The sequence below is a fragment of the Sus scrofa genome, chromosome 8, assembly GCF_054392235.1.
Source record: "Sus scrofa isolate SSC_HxYL_T2T_F1_AM1 chromosome 8, Sscrofa_HxYL_maternal_Yorkshire_Landrace_v2.0, whole genome shotgun sequence".
NCBI classification, from domain to species: domain Eukaryota; kingdom Metazoa; phylum Chordata; class Mammalia; order Artiodactyla; family Suidae; genus Sus; species Sus scrofa.
In genome coordinates, this window is record NC_139390.1 from 78,045,753 (window position 1) to 78,066,244 (window position 20,492).

The following is a 20,492-nucleotide window of genomic DNA, read 5'->3' on the forward strand; positions in this document are numbered from 1 at the left end:
CAATGTAATCCAACAGGGTTTTAATCAAAGAAAGGATTCGCCAGCTTTGAAAAATAATCACCACAGATGCACTGATGTTCCTGCCTTCCCCGCTATAAAATTCTGCAATTAAACAAAACCAGAATTTTCAACGATTTGTCCAAAGCAAACTTTACTTTCTCTTTTTTCTATGTTTTGGCCGCTCTTCGGCATATGGAGTTCCTGGGCCAGGGATCAGATCCAAGCCGCAGTTGCGACCTATGCCGCAGCTGCGGCAACACCAGGTCTTTAACCCACCTGCTGGGCTGGGGGTCAAACTCGTGTCTCAGCACTGCAGAGATGCTGCTGATCACCTTATGCCATAGCAAGAACTCCAAATTTTACTTTTTGTGATAAAATTTTTTTGTTTCTCTAACTAAACTTTTACATGTTATCTCCTTAAGAGGTAGTGCCTCTTCCACTCAATTTGTAAAAGGCGGGGAGGACAGTAATCCCTTGTGGGAAAAGCCACCATAATATACTTAATAGTGGCTCTGCTATGCAGGTACGGAGATCCAGAGAGAAGTAAGGTTAAGAGCTCTCACCTCTGGAGGTACTAAGTGATGAGATGCTTGTGCAGCAAACAGAAGGATCTTTGTTACTTCTAAAAATGTAAGAGATCAGAAGGGTCACAGTCCGTTTATTGCTCAGCCTCTCAGAACCACAGCAAACACGGCAAGCACAAGCCGACCCCAGTGCTATTGCTGCTCGCCCCCCCAAACACCCAGCCCTCAGACGTCGGCATGAGTTACTGCCTCCATTCCTTCGGGTCCTTGCTCAACTGTTGCCTTAATCAAATTATCTTTCCAACGACATAATCTAAATAGAACCCATCTCGGAACTCTCTATTGCCCTTACCTGCTTCTTTCTTCCTCAAAAAACTTATCTTCAGCCGGCTACAGTGTGGACCCCTCTCTAGAATGTAAGCTCTATGCAGGTAAGGACGTCACTTTATGGTCACCCATGTCTAAGGCAGTACTCAGCTAGGAATCATGAAATAAATGAATAAACACAAACATACCTATATAAACACACTCTCCCTCCAAAGGGGTAGTACATATAAAGAATAAGGCCTCTGGCAAACGAGAAAAGTGAAGAAAAGCCTAACTTGCCGTTTATTGGCTGAGTGACTTTGGCCTTTTATTTTCTCTCTGCACCTCACAAGACTGAAGTGAGGATTAAATGAGATGATGTATATAGAGCACTTAGCACGGTGCTTGGCTCATGTCAGATGTTCAATAAATGTTCTTCCTACTTTGGTTCAAGTCCAAAGGCAAAAACCACCATCTCTTCTTTCCCACTTTGATGTCATTTTTTTTTTTTTTTTTTGTCTTTTTGCCTTTTCTAGGGCTGCTCCCTCAGCATATGGAGGTTTCCAGGGAAGGGGTCTAATCAGAGCTACTGCTGCTGGCCTACACCACAGCCACAGCAACACTGGATCCGAGCCACGTCTGCAACCTACACCACAGCTCATGGCAACACTGGATCCTTAACCCACTGAGCGAGGCCAGGGTTCGAACCCGCAACTTCATGGTTCCTAGTCAGATTCATTAACCACTGAGCCACAACGGGAACACCTTTTTTTTTTTTTTTTTAATGTTGTTTTTAATTAAGAATAGAAATGAGGGCAATGAGAGCAGTAAGATAAAATCCTGGTATCTGTTTTATTATTCTTATTCTTATTTTATTTTATGTCTTTTTTTTTTTTTTTTGTCTTTTTGCCATTTCTTGGGCCGCTCCCGCGGCATATGGAGGTTCCCGGGCTAGGGGTCGAATCGGAGCTGCAGCTGCTAGCCTACGCCGGAGCCACAGCAACGCAGGATCCGAGCCGCATCTGCGACCTACACCACAGCTCACGGCAACGCCGGAACCCTGACCCACTGAGCAAGGGCAGGGATCGAACCCTCAACCTCATGGTTCCTAGGCGGATTCATTAACCACTGTGCCACGACGGGAACTCCTGGTATCTGTTTTAAAGTTACAGTAAAAGGTCAAAATTATTTTTTAGAATTTTCCACATGAATATTTATGGTATTAAAACACTTGCTGGAGTTCCCGTTGTGGCTCATCAGGTTAAGAACCCGACTAGCATCCACAAGCATGCGGGTTTGAACCCTGGCCTCGCTCAGTGGGTTAAGGATCGGGACTGCCACAAGCTATGGTCACAGATACAGCCTGGATCTGTTGTTGCTGTGGCGCAGGCCTCAGCTGTGACTCTGATTCAATCCCCAGCCCGGGAACTTCCATTTGCTGCAGGTGTGGCCATAAAAAGCAAACAAAAAGCAAACAAACAAAACTTGCTTTGAGAACTCAGTTTTTTGTTTTGGTGTTTTTTTCCCCAAAAAATAATTGTTTCTTAAAGCTGATGAGCAGAATAATTACCTCATGACAGAATCTGGAAAGAAAACATAAAGGTTTCTCTCCTTGGTCTTTGTTCTTTTTTTTGGCTGTGCTGGCAGCATGTAGAATTTCCCGGGCCAAGGATCAAACCCATGACACAGCTGTAACCAGAGCCATAGCAGTGACAATGCTGGATTCTTAACTCACTGACCCATGAAGGAACTACTCTCTCTCCTTGTTTTTGAAACAGAACACACTTTACTCCTAACTCTTGCTAATAATTACAGAATAAGACTCTGAATGGTTATTCTAACTCCAAGGCTACCAAAGGAACGTGGCAAGTGGGAAGCTTACCTCTTTGGTGGGGCTGCAGAAATCTCTGCACAAAGGGATAGAAGTTGAAGAGAAAAAGCTGTGGGAAGAAGAGGCACTGGTTTTTAATATTTATATAGCTAAGCTATAGAGTTTCATTTCCCCATAATGCAACTGTATTACTGAGCTCAACTAACTGGGAATCATTTTTTACTTTTTTTTTTCTCAAGCATTCAAGCCCCAGGATGATTCAATGTGATGTCCTAACCAAGGAAAGGAAGGCTACGTTGCTATCCTCATCATGCCAAAGAAGAAGAAAGTGGATGCAGAATAAACCAGGGGGGAAAGGCAATCAAAATATAACGTTCTTATATCTTGTAATAACCAATAATGGAAAAGAAAATGAAAAAAGTATATGTTAATGAATAACTTTGCTACACATATGAAACTAACACAACAATGTAAACCAACTATATGCTAAAAAAAAAAGTGCAACATTCTTCTACTTTTAAACTGGTAGAGCTGCAGAACCAACTTTTTAATCTCCAAAGATATAGTAATCCAAATCTAAATAGCACCTAGTGTAATTTTATCACCAAAACCCCCACAGTTCTGGTTTTATTCCTGGATACCAGTCCAACCACACTGGAGGAGTTACTCTGGGCTCCATATTTTAGACAGAAAACACACACTCTGGAGTCGACCTAAATAAAGGTGACAAGGATCCGGTTACCCAAGCAATTATAATCTTAAACTTCAAGAGGAGAAACTATGGAGACAGCCTAGTCTTTTTCAAAGTTCATCCTGTGAGAACAAATTTTTTTTTAATCCTATTTTGGCCACAGAGCAAAACCAGGGCCAGATAATTAAAAGAGAAGACAAGGGTTCACTATAAAGACAGATGCTCAACTGTAGTCACGTGTGAAACTCCAGTGTCATTTCCATCAAACTATGCTTCAATTGTGAATCACTTTTGCTTTTCTATTGAGCTCAAATTCAGGTGTGACTTGAGATTACTGCACACATGTAACAAGAACTGACCTGGCAATCTTGCTTTAGAAATGCAGCCCATGGAGAAAAAGCAATTTATTCAGCAACATCTAAGGCGCTCTTGCAATCTAATTTAATATAAAATGGATAACCAAAGAATTTAGCTGTGCAAAACTGACAATCTCCTACTAGAGTGGGCTGGAAGTCAGGAAAGCTGTGAAGGGGCAAAATGCAAAATGCAGTAGTAGCTGATAAAAATATATAGGCTATCTTGGCTGAGAAAAATACACACATGAAACTAAGTTAAATAGAGTAGAACATCCTGTCCATAAACTGAATATATCTATAATTTAACTTCCATACCTAGTGATAAGAAAGCAGAGTGATAAAAGCAGCTCTTTTCAGAGCGACAAGATTTTCTTCTTTCATAAACTGTATGGGTTTAAAGGGTTTGGGAGGATAAAATTAAGCACTGCTCTATCCCAGTGGCTTTCTTCTTACCAAGGATAATTCTACTTGTAAGTTTACCAAGATAAACATAATGTAATTCCAACCTCGTGAATTCCCACCAATCTGGAGATGAGGTTCATGAGCATCATCTTCACCTCAAACCTCTCCTTAGAACTCTCTAGCTGCTTCAGTAGCTTTTCTGCAAAATCTGGGAAGGAGAATATCAGAAAAATATATGGGCCCATGGTCTGTACAGTATTATCCAAAGGTAGAGTGATCACTGACTCAGAAATAGCTGTGCCTGAAATCACCCTGCTGAACCAGGGTGGTAAAAACAGCAGCATGACAGCAGGTGACAAGCCTTACACACAGCTGAATACGCCTTCAATGGTGCTCAAAGGTAGGCCTGAAGAATTCCCAAGGTTTTTAGCATCAACATCTTGATAACTGTTTGACAGATGCTCCGCTAACATTCCTTAGGGCCTTGCTTCTCAAAACGTGGTCTGCAGATCACCAGCAGCTGCCCGCCCAATAACATGTTAGAAATACTAAACTGCAGGCCCCACCCCAGACCTACGGAATCAGAATCTGTACTTTAACAGGATCCAAAGGTAATTTGTATGTGCCTTAAACTTTGACAAACACTGACTTAGAGGAGTCAGCAAATTAGAATACCGAGAACATTCAAATTAATATAATCTAACTTAATATAGCCAGTGCCCAGCCATACCCCACACTAAACTAAGCGGTCGCAGGGATAATAGGACCCAAGTACCAGCAGAGTTTTATAAATTTCCTAAGTGATTTCAATGTGCTTCTCAAACTCAAGTTTGAGAAATGGTGTTCTAGAACAAGGTTTCCCAAACTTTTGGTTTCCACAAACCAGTTCATTTGTTCAAGTATGATGTCCTACCATTATAGTATAATTAAAGACATGAACTGCAAAGAGAGTGGTTCCTCCTTTTTTTTTTTTTTTTTTTTTTTTTTTTTTTTTTTTTTTTGTTTTGCTGTGGAGTGAAAATCACTGCTTTAACACGTAAGTCTCTAGGCTGCAACTAACTAGTAACAACTAAGCATTTACTGATTGTTTATTAAGTGCAGGGGATTTTATATTCCCTGGTAGTCTTGAAGGTAGCAAGCTAAATAGGCAGATAAAGCCAACAAGGAACTTGGAAGGTCATAATTACAGTACCTTGGGGATCATGAATCAAATGAATCGCTGAAAAGTTGAACACTTCTGGTTTTTTCTTCTTCTTTTGTTTCTGAAAGAAAGTGAGAGGAAAACATTAATATTCTGGATTACAGTGATGAAGCCCATGGAATTAACTGCAAAAGGCTGTTATCAAGGCTGCCATACTATCTAAAAAGAAAAAAAAATTTTGTTTCAAAAAACTTTCTTTCAACTAGAACTAAAGGTGTTTTTTGTCTCTAAGATTAAATCTTGGGAAAGTTCCAGCTATTATCACCTGTGAGACCTAAAGAGAAATACAAACATTACGAAATACACCAGGGCTGGAGTTCCCACTGTGGTGCAACAGGACAGGCAGCATCTCTGCAGCACAAGGATGCAGGTTTAATCCCCAGTCCGGCACAGTGGATTAAAGGATCCAGCATTGCCGTTGCCGATCTGATCCCTGGCCCAGGAACTCCACATGCCTAGGGGCAGCCAAAAACGAAAAAAAGAAAGAAAGGAACCCCCCCCCACACCAAAACACAAAAGGCCAAATTACCTTCAAATAATCATTGCAAAATATAAAAAATGTACTTCATTTGTATACTCTTCTGAGAAGATATTCTGATCAAAACAAGTTAAAAATTCATCAATTAATTTATTCAAGTCACAGTTTTGGTAGAGCTGAGAACATTTATTCACCAAGAAAATTAGTGCTTAGAATACTACTCAGCCATAAAAAAGAACAAAATAATGCCATTTGCAGCAATATGGATGCTACTAGAGATTCTCATACTATGTGAAGTCAGAAAGAAAATGCTATATGATATTGCTTATATGTGGAATCTAGAACATGGCACAAATGAACTTATCTACAAAACATTAATAGACAGACATAGAGAACAGACTTGTGGTTGCCAAGAGGGAGAGGGAGGAAGTGGGATGGACTGGGAGTTTGGCATTGGTGGATGCAAACTATTACATTTGGAATGGGTGAGCAATGGGGTCCTACTGTACAGCACAGGGAACTATATCCAGTCTCCTGGAATAGAACATGATGGAAGACACTATGAGAAAAAAGAATGTATCTTTTGGGTCACTACGCTGTTCAGCAGAAATTGACACAACACTGTAAATCAACTATACTCTAATAAAAATAAAATTTTAAAAAATTAGTGCTTAAACTTCATCACACATTTCTAAGTCTTTCAAAAATGCTATTTTATTTTAAATTCTTAAAAGCTTTCCCTAAGGACCACATATTCTGCATTCTAATGATCTCTACTTCATATTCCAGGTACAAGTCTCACCTTGAGCACTTTCATAGCCTTTTCTAACTTCTTCTTGTTTTTGGAGCTTTTCTTCCCTGTGGCATACTGCACCAGCAGGTCTCTTGCTGTTGGTGTGTCATCCTGAAGAAGAAACTACTTTGTAAAACTGTATACAAGGAAAATCTGCATGGAAGCAAAGAGTAATTCTTTCAATCACTTCTTTGTACTTACACTGTTTGCATGCAGCTATTAAAAAAAATATTCACCCACGTGCATGAACAGGCACATAAATACAAAGATTTTCACTGCAGCACTGAGTTCTGCTTTTATATTTTGCTTTTAGTTTTTATTGAAGTATAATAGAGGAAGAATGCAAATTTTTTACTTGAAAAAAACTGTAAATAAGTATTTATCAATAGGGAAATGCTTAAATTATAGTACATTCATATTCTGAAATATTATATAGATGTTAAAAGAATGAGGCAGATCTATAGGCACTAAAAGAATATCTAAATGCACTGGTATATCTATATATGTCACCACAAAGAAAGCAGGCTGCAAAATCGTATATTATTTATATCTATTTTAAAACACTACTACACATGTAAGACAATATATGCACACATCATATATAAACACATGGGAAACAAAATGGTTATCTATAAGGAAGAAACTGGGAAGTAGAAATAAGAAAAGGACAAGAAAATTTTTATTTTATCTGTAGTATCTGAATTTTTTTACAGTAAGAATGTATTATTTGTAAATCATTTAATAAAGTAATAACAACTTAAAACAACTTAAAAGTTGTTATTCTATATTCCAGTATTATCAAAATGCTAGTGATAGCAAGTGAGAAGGGAGCTTTTTTTAGAATTTTTAAATCTTAATAAAAGTATCAATAAAATAAAAAATAAAAATAAAAAACTATTAATGAAATTAATATTAATAAATACAATAATTGTGTTAATAAACTACTAAACTAAAATAACTTTTTAATTTTAAAAATAAAATATTAAGAAAATAATCTTATTCATAAAACAAATAATTTTATTAATAAAATACTTTATTTTTAAAGACTGCACCCACGGCACATGGAGGTTCCCAGGCTAGGGGTCTAATCGGAGCTGTAGCCGCCGGCCTACGCCACAGCCACAGCAACATGGGATTCCAAGCCATGTCTGCGACTTACACAACAGCTCATGGCAACACCAGATCCTTAACCCACAGAGCGAGGCCAGGGAGTGAACCCGCAACCTCATGGCTACTAGTCGGATTTGTTTCCGCTGCATCACAATGGGAACTCCCAAAAAAATATTTTTTAATAAAGGAAATTTCATGATATCTTAAACTTTGATTTCTCCTTTTAAAGATGCTATACTATTCTCCCTGCCTCTACTCTAAATTTCCATGACATTGACACTCTGCCTCAAAAAATGCTGGCAATAATTTTTATTCTAAGGTTATACAGTGAGAGATAGGTATAGCTTTAGCACTAAGAACAAGGCTGAATGAATCTAAGCTTTATTATTTAACTAATCTTACTGAATATAAGTGATAAATGCTAAATAGAACAAAATCCCTGCATGGCAGAACACAATAATGGATGAAGGTAGCATCTAAGTTTCTTTCTAATTTGAGTAGTCATGGATTTTATAATCTCTATTGAGAACCCAATAATAAAATCTGATAAACTGTAAAGTTCAGAAGCATCTGTGGTTAAACTAACCTCAGATTCTGAGTCACTGCCCTGTTTCTCCTCTTCGTCTTTCCCAAGGAAGAATGTCAAAGCAGCAACTAATATCTGAAGACCAGTTCAAACAAAATCAATTACTCATTCCAGCTTACAACAAAGAATAAATACTTTTGCCTGTATTCGATACATATGAACTAGGAGCTGAAGGAAAAAAACCAAGAGTGGTGTGATTTAGGCTCATTTTTCTTAGCCAAGCTCTTCATGGTTGTTATCTTTCGTTATTTATTTATTTATTTACTCTTGTCTTTTTAGGGCTGTACCTGCAGCATATGGAGGTTCCCAGGCTAGGAGTCAAATCAGAGCTGCAGCTGCTGGCCTACACCATAGCTCACAGCAACGCACCAGATCCTTAACCCACTGAATGAAGACAGGGATCAAACCTGCGTCCTCAGGGATACTAGTTGGATTTGTTACTGCTGAGCCACAATGGGAACCCCATAGTTATCTTTCAAGTAGACAGTCAAGAACTTCTATGTCCCCCAAGTGAAAAGTGATATTACAGCCCTTCTAACAGAAAGTCTAAACATGTCCTGCACTTGCGCTTGATAAAAGAACAGTCAAGAATTACAAGGGAAAACATAAAATAAATTCTAAGGCTATAGTTTAATACAAAGTATTTTAAAAACTCATTTAATTTTGTTTGATTCCGCTAAAGCACAGATAAACCAGGGAAGCAACCTAAGCCAAAGAATGGTGTGCATGTTCACACACCACTTCTTCCTGGCACGGCCATCCTCGCCCTCTAGTGGGAAAAGCAGACCACTCACAGGAGAGCCAAGCAGTCTTAGAGGCGCTCACCTTGGTGACCTTAGAGAAACATGCTGTTGTGATCACATTGACAGTTTTGGCATCATTCCTAGGGGAAGACAGTTGAGTGTTTTCATGTAAATTTTTATTCTACTGTTTTTGATAGCATAGACAATAGCACAAAACATACAATATCATAAATACTTCTAACATGTTACAATTCATAGTTTATAGTATTTCTAAAAGCTACAGGTTGCTAAATAGTCAACTACAGGTAAACACGTAATTCAATTTTAGTCCGGTCTTGTGTCAGAAAATCATGCCGCCATTAAGATGGATTTTTTGAAGAATTTTAATGACATACCATCCTACTCAAGATTATTGGGCGGAGGAGTTCCCATTGTGGGTCAGTGGTAATGAACCCAACTACTATCCATGAGGATATGGGTTCGATTCCTGGCCTTGCTCAGTGGGTTATGGATCCGGTGTTGCCATAAGCTGTGGTGTAGGTGGCAGATGTGGCTCACAGCACACGTTGCTGTGGCTGTGGCGTAGACCAGCAGCTACAGCTCCAATTTGACCGCTAGCCTGGGAACTTCCATGTGCCCTTAAAAAAAAAAAAAAAGACAACTGAGGGGGAAAAAAGAATAAAAACTACAATATAGCAAAATTCCAACCATATTTTATTTATTTTTTTTTGTCTTTTGTCTTTTCAGGGCCGCACCCATGGCATATGGAGGCTCCTAGGCTAGGGATCTAATCAGAGCTACAGCTACTGGCCTACGCCAGATCCACAGCAACGCCAGAACTGAGCTGCCTCCGCAACCTACACCACAGCTCATGGCAACGCTAGATCCTTAACCCACTGAGCGAGGCCAGGGATTGACCTGCAATCTCATGGTTCCTAGTCAGATTCGTTTCTGCTGTGCCACGACAGGAACTCCCCAATCATATTTTAAAATGCACACTGAAAATGCAAGGAAATGTCATAGAACATTAACTGTGATTATCTTTAGGTAGTGGAGCTTTCACTAATTTAAAAAAAACTTTCAGATTTCTCCAAATTTTCTCCTGCAACAAATATTACTTTCATGTTAAAAAAAAAAATAGTGAAAAAGCAAAGCAAAAGACATGAGTTGGGGGCACTGCACCACCAAGTAAAAGTTTATGAAACGACTAATTTGTGTACAGAGGATAAAATGATTTGAAAATCTTCAGAGAGGCAGGGTAGAAAGAACTTGGATTTCAGAGTCAGACAGATCTGGGTTTGAATTTCAACTTTGCCTTTTACTAGGAATAGGTTTCATTACTTATAAGATGGGGATGATCCCAGCTGAGCTCCATTACACTGTTCCGAAGGTTGAACAAGGTAAGGCATAGTACAGGTGCTCAAGAAACGGTAGCCAATGCTATTATTTGGATTGCCTCTGTATTTTACTTTCTTCTTTTTCTTTTTTTTTTTGGTGTCTTTGTCATTTCTTGGGTCGCTCCCGCAGCATATGGAGGTTCCCAGGCTAGGGGTCTAATCGGAGCTGTAGCCGCCGGCCCATACCAGAGCCACAGCAACGTGGGATCTGAGCCGTATCTGCAACTTACACTACAGCTCACGGCAATGCCAGATCCTTAACCCACTGAGCAAGGGCAGGGATGGAACCCGCAACCTCATGGTTCCTAGTTGGATTCACTAACCACTGCGCCATGATGGGAACTCCTGTATTTTACTTTCAACTTAATCTATAGCAGCAATAGAGCAAGACCAAGAAAATATTTGTGGCAATTCTCATCGTGGCTCAGTGGAAATAAATCTGACTAGTATCCATGAGGATGCAGGTTCGATTCCTGGCCTCACCCAGTGGGTTAAGGATCTGGCGTTGCCATGAGCTGTGGTGTAGGTGACAGATGTGGCTAGGATCCCACGTTGCCGTGGCTGTGGTGTAGGCCAGCAGCTGAAACTCCAGTTTGACCCCTAGCCTAGGAACTTCCATATGCCATGGGTGCGGCCCTAAAAAGACAAAAAAAAAAAAAAAAAAAAAGAGAGAGAGAGAGAGAAAAGAAGCAAGCCTCTGAAAATACATAGTGCATGAGCTCATTTCTATCAAGTTAATAAACAAACTTAAAAAAATATTAGTGCATATATTCTGTGGTAATTACAAATGAATAAAAGATGATTTCTCAAGAGGCAAGTGCGTATCTATTACCAGATATTTCTTCTGTAGAGTTCAATCATCACATCTAAAGATATCTTGGCTGCAGTTGCATTGCTGTCTCTTAACATGGTATACATGAAATTCTGTAAAACCTGATGAAAAAGAAGACTTAATATACTGATGTTAAAATGCTGTCAATATGGAAAAGAAAAGGGTACTTACTATATTCACTTTATTGTTCTTGTGTTTTGCATTTATATTTTTGATATCAGTCACAATGTGAGTATACAAAGTCTGAGGAAAAGAAAAACATATACACATTAACCAACATTTCTAACCTTGCTTAATTTGAAGAAAAGTACAAATGTACAGGAGGCTTTAATTTTACTCACTTTTCATTCTATCAAAAAAGAGACCAAAAACAAGTAAACCAAAACCAGTTAAAGCAAAAGGAAAGTTACCCTCAAAAGGTGAAAAGTGGAATTAGAAAAACTTAACAATTCCACTCAGATAATCAAGAGAAAATACATTTCCAACCAAAGTTCACACGAATACTTATAGCAGCATTATTCATAACAGCCAGAAAATGAAAACAATCCAAACCCCCATTAGTTGATGAGTGAATAAAAAACTGTGCTACAACCAGACAATAGAATATATTTGGCCACAAAAAGAAATGAAGTACTGACACAGGCTACAACACAGATGAACCCTGAAAACATTATGCTAAGTGAAAGAAGCTGGTCACAATACGCAGTCACATATTATATGATTCCATTTACATGAAATATCCCAAAGAGGCAAATTTATAGAGACCAAAAGTACATTGGTGATTGCCTAGGGCTTGGACAGATGTGTGATGGAAGGTAACTGCTAATGGGAATGTGGTTTTCTGTTCTAAAATTGACAGTGGCGATGGTTGCAAAACTCTGTGAATATACTAAAAAATACTGAATTGTAAGCTTACAATGGATCAATTGTATGTAAATTACAGCTCTTTCTTTTTTTTTCTAAAGGAAAGTCATTCCATTTATTGAGCTCTAGCTGCATGTGAGACAATGCTGGGACTTATACATATATCATTGGTACCCCGGACCACTTTTATTCCACAAGTTAGACCAAGAAGTACAACTACCAAGATTAAATGGTTGTAGTCTCATAATTAAGTTAATGAATGAATGTAAATGTTAGTTTCTCTTTCTTAGAATTCTTTCACAAACTTTCAGCTTCTGGTCTTACTTATATATAAGCAAACACAAAGTCATAAGGAAATATTAATAACAAAAAGTTAGTTTTGGTGGGGAGATGGTGGGAGAAGTTATAGCCACAAGTGCCCAGTCTATGTTCTGATTTAGCTAGTCGGTACAGTGCAGAAGAAAAGGGTTTTGGTTCTGGAGCCAGACTGCTGGGTTTATGTTCCTGCCTCGCTATTCAAAATCTGTGACTCAGGAGCACACTCCTCTCTGTGCCTTTTTTTTTTTTTTTTTTTTTTTGTCTTTTTTTTTTTTTTGCTATTTCTTGGGCCGCTCCTTTGGCATATGGAGGTTCCCAGGCTAGGGGTCTAATCCGAGCTGTGGCCGCCAGCCTACGCCAGAGCCACAGCAACGCAGGATCCGAGCCGTGTCTGCAACCTACACCACAGCTCACGGCAACGCCGGACCGTTAACCCACTGAGCAAGGGCAGGGATCGAACCCGCAACCTCATGGTTCCTAGTCGGATTCGTTAACCACTGCGCCACGACGGGAATTCCCCTCTCTGTGCCTTTTTAATCTATAAAATAAGCATCATCATCACTATCATTATCATCATCATCTTCTCTATCTTAGAGTGCTTTGTGAGGAACCAATAAAATGCTCTGAGAATGGTAACCTGACAAAAATGAAACACTCGATAATAACTGTTAGCGATTACCATCATATTGCATGCACACAATGGTCGATGTTTTCTCCTATAAAAATTATTCTTAACTGTACCCAATAATATAGAGCATCAAGACTCCAAACTCTACAAGTTTTATGTCACTTCAAGGAAGAATGAGATGGGGGAAAAAAGCAATTTTGGTTTTTACCTTGCGCAGGAGCTTATCGTGGCAACGTAGAAGTTCAAAGAAGAGTTCTAGCAAACTTGATGGATTGATGAGATTCTTATTCCTCAGCAAGATCAAAGCTTTGCAAAATGTCTCGGGAAAGAAAAGAAAACATACTATAAGATGATGATAAAGTAAGATGAGAAAATGGAGCAAGTATATCCCAAAAGTGCTTAATGTCTTCTATTAACTAAGGACTATTCAAGGCATCGGAACAGAACAGACAGGCTCTGCCCTCATGGACCTTATGCTGGGGGTGGCACAGAGGAGGGAACAGACAAGCAAGTAAGCATGTAGACAGGTGTATCTCAGATACAAAGGCAGTAAAACAGGGTAATGTGATTGATATGTAGTGACTGAGGGAGGGCTCCTTTATACAGAGGTCAAGGATGTGCCAACATGTCATAAAACCCTAGAGATCAGAGAATCCACAGAGATAAGAAAGGTGGGTAACAATAACATAACACACTAAACTGGAACAATCAACCTGAATTTGTGAGCTTACAAGGCCTTCTTTGAAGTATTATTACTAATAAGAATGGTCGGACAGCAGGTATAGCACTCTTGCTTCATGAGTACCCACCTCTTAAATTTTGGCCTCTAATACTATTCTCCATTGCATGGAATAAGTAGCCTTTGAAGAATAGTTGATTTCAAGTCTTAGGGAAGGAAATATAGTAAGAAAGGGTTTAGAGCTATTTTTTGCCAGAATGCAAGGATGCTTTCAAACAAATCAGGAGCATTGCGAAAAGGACTGGCTAGGTGGCGACAAGCAGTTTAAGGACCCAACCAATTTTGATCCCTGGCCTTGCTCAGTGGGTTAAGGATCCAGTGTTGCCACAAGCTGTGCTGTAGCTTACAGGTGTTGTTCAAATCTGGTATTGCTGTGGCTGTGGCATAGCCCCCAGCTGCAGCTCCGATTTGACCCCTGACCTGGGAACTTTCACATGCTATAGGAACTTCCATATGCCACAGGTGCAGCTGTAAAAAGAAAAAAAGAAATTGATTTTTAAAAAGTACATAAAAGGTAGTTACAATTTTTTTTTGCTCTTTTTTTTTTTTTTTTTTTTAGGGCTGCACCTGCGACATACTGAAATTCCCAGGCTAGGGATCAAATCGGAGCTATAGCTGCTGGCCTACACCACAGCCACAGTATCGTGGATCCAAGCAGCATCTGTGACCTACATCACAGCTCATGGCAACACGGGATCCTTAACACACTGAGTGAGGCCAGGGATCAAACCTGCAACCTCATGGTTCCTAGTCCAATTCATTTCCGATGTGCCACAATGGGAACTCTGGTAATTACAATGTTAGAGAAACATTCAAATTTTGTTTCATTGATTTTATTAAGTAAATATTAATATAAATGGGTATTGTGCCACTTCTGCAAGAAATATAGTCCATTCACATCTATGTAAATAGGAATGAATAAACAAAAATTGGGGAATGATTCAGTAAGTACTGGAAAAATAGTAAATATTCCAGGAAGGAAGGAAGACTAGTGGTTGTTAAGGATTGGTAATTATCACAATAGCTAATTAAAAAGTGGCTCCACGACTGTGTTCTAAATGATTCCTCTAAAGAGGAATGCTAATTACACAGATTCAATCCTGTTTCCTAGCAAAAGAAATCTCCTAACTGTTCTTAAGAATCTACTTAATCTGGGAGTTCCCTTTGTGGCTCAGTGGTAACAAATCCGACTAGCATCCAAGAGGACACAGGTTTGATCCCTGGCCTTGCTTAGTGGGTTAACGGTTCGGCGTTGCCATGAGCTGTGGTGTAGGTCACAGACGCTCCTCGGATCCTGTGTTGCTGATCTTGTGTTGCTGTGTCCGTGGTGTAGGCCAGCAGCTATAGCTCCAATTAGATCCCCAACCTTGGAACTTCCATATGCCGAAGGTTAGGCCCTTAAAAAAAAAAAAAAAAAAGCAACCCCCCCCCCCCCAATCATCATAAAACACTATAGAGAAACAAACACATACATATATTTATTTAACAATGCCTGCAGACCAGTGTGGTTGGGTATTGTTAGCCACACAAAACTTAAAGAAAACCTAATTACTTAGAAAGACACTAAGTCTCTACACTCAAAACCTCAAATCTGTACGGCCCACAAGGACTTGAAAAGTCCTATGACATTGTTAAAAGTCTTCTGTTGGAGTTCCTGTCGTGGCTCAGTGGTTAACGGATCAGACTAGGAATCATGAGGTTGCGGGTTCGATCCCTGGCTTTGCTCAGTGGGTTAAGGATCCAGCGTTGCCGTGAGCTGTGGTGTAGGTCGCAGACGCGGCTCGGATCCCAAGTTGCTGTGGCTCTGGCGTAGGCCAGTGGCTACAGCTTCCATTCAACCCCTAGCCTGGGAACCTCCATATGCCGCAGCAGCAGCCCTAAAAATGGCAAAAAGACAAAAAAAAAAAAAAAAAAAAAAAAGAAAAGGCTTCTGTAACGGTTCAAGTCTGAAGCCTCTTAGGCTGTGCTGCCTAAGGTCCCAGGTCCCAAAAGATTTACTCAGAGACTCCAAACCTTGGCTTATTTGAGATTATATTCTTTGGGGGAAGGGGGAGCTAATCAAATTAATAAAATCCTAGAGAAGTATAAAAATAGAAGAATCACAGAAAGCCTGGGAAAATGTAAGAATAAGAAACAAGCCTGAATCTAGAGACAGCATTTCTGTAAGTTTTAGCATAGGATATTAGCATGTTTTTTTGTTTTGTTTTGTTTTTTGTCTTTTGCCATCTCTTGGGCTGCTCCTGCAGCATATGGAGGTTCCCAGGCGAGGAGTCTAATCGGAGCTGTAGCCACTGGCCTACGCCAGAGCCACAGCAACTCGGGATCCGAGCCACGTCTGCGACCTACACCACAGCTCACGGCAACGCCGGATCTTTAACCCACTGAGCAAGGCCAGGGATCGAACCAGCAACCTCATGGTTCCTAGTCGGATTCGTTAACCACTGAGACATGACGGGAACTCTGGATATTAGTATGTTTTGTGATCATAATACTTGTCTAAGTTTTACCAGCTGTAAAGGTGTTTGAAAAGCTGATGTATGGGAGTTCCCACTGTGGCTCTGCAGTAATGAACCTGACTAGTATCCATGGGAACATGGGTTCAATCCCTGGCCTCATTCAGTGGGTTAAGGATCCAGCACTGCCGTGAGCTGTGGCGTAGGTCGCAGACACAGCTCAGATTTCATGTTGCTGTGGCTGTGCTATAGGCCAGCAGCTATAGCTCCGATTTGACCCCTAGCCTGTGAACTTCCATATGCCTTGGGCTCAGCCCTGAAAAGACAAAAACAAAAATGAAAAAACACAACAATCGAATTCATTACAGTGGTTTGTTCATGATATGCTCTCTTCTATAAGGGAAATAAAGGAAGCAGGTTAAGGCAGAGAAAAGCTGAGCAAGGATATGTCCTTGGCTGAAGACTAGCTTTAGTCTGATCATGGAGAAAACCTGGAGTATAAATTGCAAAACACAGTTGGACCCACCTTGTAGGAAGGGCTTGGGCTCTTGAATCTCTGGGCTGGTCAGGTACCACCAGTGGGCCGGGAGGGCCACCTCCCACATGCTAGGGCTCCCATTCAGCTGAAGATAGTGCTCCAGAGAAAGGGCAGCTTTATTAGCAGCCAACATTTCCTACAAGCAGGTGAAACTGGAGCACTGGCCTGGTGGAGGGGGTGACACTCTGCCACTAAGGTGACAATGTTTAAATGCTCCAATGGCTACTTAATGGATAAATGTACACATTAAGCTTTATAAAAACTCTTAAGTTGTAACTAGGATTATTTGTGCATATGAGATTTGAATGAGTAGAAGGCACCATCAATCAAAAGAAGGAAAAGAGCATCCCGGCAGGGTCAGTTTGCTGGCAGAATAGAGAGATCAGAGAGAGAAGTGTGGCAGAAAAGGAGATGAGGTCAAAAACACAGGCAGGAAGCTAATCATGTAGGGACTTATAGGCTAAGTTAATAAGTCTGAGTTTTACTTTACGTAGAAATGAGAAGCTAGAGAAAGATTTTAAGGAACAGGTGACATTCTGATTTAGGTTTCAGAAAGATGTTTAGCTGAAAGACTGCTTTCCTCTAAACATGTATTATGTGCACACATGAACACAGCACAATTTATCAATCCAAGTACTGGTCCTACCATTCGGAGATCTGGATCCAGGACAGTGTGGTTGTAGGAGAGAAGATCCTTCAGTTCTTGAGGAAAGTTACTTAAATGTTCTGGATAACAGTGACCAATCTGTAACAAAGCAAAGGCTCTTCTGAAGTTTTCCTTCTTTCTTATAATTCACATGTACATATTTAGGATGTTCTGCAAAAGGAGAGTAAAAGTAGATGGTTCTAGATCATCTCTTTTTCTTCTATGTGCTAATTGCCCTGATCCCTCTCAAATATCCTCTAGTCTAATAAGTCATATTACACATGATTTAGAATCTGCTTTTATGATTGAATTTGAAGGAAACAGTTTGAAAGCCTTGCTCTGGTTGGTTCTGTGAAAAGCTCTAAAAAAATCCTTTACCTCAACATAAGGAGAAAGTAAAATCTGCAAAAAAGGAAAGTTGAAAAAAAATTCTTTTTGAAGTTTCCACTCTCAAATGCAATGAGGCTGCGAGTAAGCAGAAAAAAATTTCCGCAAGTTGTGTGTAACAACTGGTCTTTTTTTTTACACAAAAATTGTCTTACCTGTGCCATAAACATCACCAGCTCTGCCAGTTCCTTGCTGGGTTTATTTGGTTGTAATTTGAAAATCTCCACATTGGATTTGTAGTGATTATACTGCTGTAGAAACTGTAGAAAAATAAAATTAAATTGGTCACTCTCTATTATATGACTTTCTCAGGAGAGGATGAAAAATTACCTAGAAATCTTTGACAGCCATATGGATGCAGCCATGGTATAAAGAAACACTACATTTTCCTCATCTGCATTCCTCAAAATTAGTTTTGAAAAACCTGAGCACTTCACAGGTAATCTAAAGACCCATTCTCTTATCATTAGAAATTTAGGTAGTACAGTAAAACAAGAATCAAAAACTTAGATCGGGGAGTTCTATCGTGGCGCAGTGGTTAATGAAACTGACTAGGAACCGTGAGGTTGCGGGTTCGATCCCTGCCCTTGCTCAGTGGGTTAACGATCCGGTGTTGCCGTGAGCTGTGGTGTAGGTCGCAGACACAGCCCAGGTCCCGCGTCGCTGTGGCTCTGGCGTAGGCCGGCAGCTACGGCTCCGATTCGACCCCTAGCCTGGGAACCTCCATATGCCATGGGAGCGGCCCAAGAAATGGCAAAAAGACAAAAAAAAAAAAAAAAAAAAAAAACCACTTAGATGGGGCTCTATACCGGCCATCTACTACCTGAATAACCCCTACTCTATTGTCTTGTACACAGAGCACTGACAGCTGCAGAAAAATAGTGGGTCAGAAAACATAAATTATATCTCAAGTACACAAAGCTCTTCAGTCAAATTCCCCTCTTATTTTAAATAATAATAAAGATTTTATCCTGGAGTTTTAGATGTATTAACAGGCAAAAGCAACAGACACACAAAAATAATTACAGCTCCCACTTATTCAGCACTTGCTGTGTGCCAAATTCATCATGTATATCATCTCATTTAATTATGTTTACTCCTAACAACATCCCAACAATCTGATGTTGGAACTCAGCAGGCCTCAGCTCCATGCCCTATATCCACTCTTCAAGCCTAACCCACGGCTTTAAAGTGTGTGTGTGTGTCTGTGAGCGTGTGAGAGAGACAGAGAGAGACAGAGGGAGGGGCAGGGGAGGGAGAGGGGGAGAGACACTCACTAAGAGAATGAGTATTTCTTTGTATTATCCCATTTCTTCCCCTAGATGATAGAATGTAACTTAATGAGAATGTGTTTTTATCTGTACAGCTCACTACCTTAGCCCAGTGCCTCACACGTAACAGGTATTAATATCTGCCACATACCTATATGCAGAATTAAAAAGACCTCCCCATCCTGCCTTCCTTCCTTTTTCCTTATCCCCCATATCCACTCCAGCAGGAAGTCCTACTACCTCTATTTTCATGTAGTCCCAGTCTGTTCACTTCTCTCCACTTATGTTGGTAATTTGAGTGGCATCGCCACACCTCGCCTCAGCTATTCCAACAGCCATTATACCAGTTACCCTGCTTCCAGTCTTGCTGCTCTACAATTCATTCTATCATTCACCTCGAGAGTAAATCTTAAGATAAATCAGATTATACCTTTGCTTAAAACTCTTCAATGGCTCCCTTAAGTAAAATCTTAACCTTACCATGTTTTAAAAGCCCCCGCCTTGAGTTCCTGTTTTGACTCAGTGGGATAACCAACTAATATCCATGAGGTTGTGGGTTTGATCCCTGGCCTCGCTCAGTGGGTTAGGGATCTGGCATTGCCGTGAGCTATGGTGTAGGTGACAGATGCAGCTTGGATCCTGAGTTGCTGTGGCTATGGTGTAGGCTGGCATTTGCAGTTCAAACTCAACCCCCAGCCTGGGAATTTCCATATGTCTCAGGGGTGGCCCTAAAAAGCAAAAAAAGGAAGAAAAAAAAAAGGCCCCCACATGATCCGACTCTGTTTGCATTTCCCATGTCATCTTACACTGTCCTTTTCTGTGTTTACCATATTTTAGCTACAATGGTGGCCTCTCAACTTCTTTTCCACCAACAGTTGCTCCACTTCCTGTTCCCCCATCTAGAATGCTCTTGATCTGTCTCAATATCATCACAGCAGAGAAGCTATCTCTGTTCAAGGGAGCCAAAGAGACAGCCTCCAATTCTAATGTATTCCTACCCAGTTCTACTTTCTTCATAATTCTTATCACTATGTCTACCATCATTAGAATGTAAGTCCAAGAGAAGAAGGCTCTCGTATCTTATTTATCACTCTATCCTGGGTGCTTAGAAATTATGGAGTTCCCTTCATGGCTCAGCAGTTAACGAACCCAACTAGGAATCATGAGGACGCAGGGTTCGATCCCTGGGCTCCCTCAGGAGGTTAAGGATCCAGTGTTGTTGTAAGCTGTGGTGTAGGTCACAGATGTGGCTTGGATCTGGCGTTGCTGTGGCGGAGGCTGGCAGCTGTAGCTCCAATTTGACCTCTAACCTGGGAACCTCCATATGCTGAGGGTGCAGCCCTAAAAAAAAAAAAAAAAAAGACAAAAAAAAAAAGCATTGACATAAATATTTGTATG

General features: G+C 40.2%; 1 protein-coding gene across 6 annotated transcripts in view; it reads right to left on the minus strand.

Moving 5' to 3' along the window:
• The window catches only part of SDAD1 (SDA1 domain containing 1), a 31,481-nt gene that overhangs the window by 9,614 nt on the left and 1,375 nt on the right, over positions 1–20,492 (minus strand). Inside the window, exons 2-14 of one of the 6 annotated variants that reach the window (XM_084972522.1) lie at positions 17,979–18,083; positions 16,470–17,535; positions 15,103–15,579; positions 13,269–14,130; positions 11,422–11,493; positions 11,251–11,351; positions 9,104–9,161; positions 8,279–8,353; positions 6,592–6,693; positions 5,303–5,372; positions 4,215–4,318; positions 2,713–2,770; positions 564–622 (exon numbers count right to left, since the gene is read on the minus strand). In XM_084972522.1, the coding sequence (XP_084828648.1) occupies positions 564–622; positions 2,713–2,770; positions 4,215–4,318; positions 5,303–5,372; positions 6,592–6,693; positions 8,279–8,353; positions 9,104–9,161; positions 11,251–11,336 (612 nt within the window). In that variant the 5' untranslated portion in view covers positions 11,337–11,351; positions 11,422–11,493; positions 13,269–14,130; ... (1 more) ...; positions 16,470–17,535; positions 17,979–18,083. Of the gene's footprint in view, positions 1–563; positions 623–2,712; positions 2,771–4,214; positions 4,319–5,302; positions 5,373–6,591; positions 6,694–8,278; positions 8,354–9,103; positions 9,162–11,250; positions 11,352–11,421; positions 11,494–13,268; positions 14,391–15,102; positions 15,580–16,469; positions 17,608–17,978; positions 18,084–20,492 lie in introns of all 6 variants that reach the window. The other 5 variants (XM_003129088.5, XM_084972523.1, XM_005666768.4 and 2 more) reach the window with 5 other exon arrangements.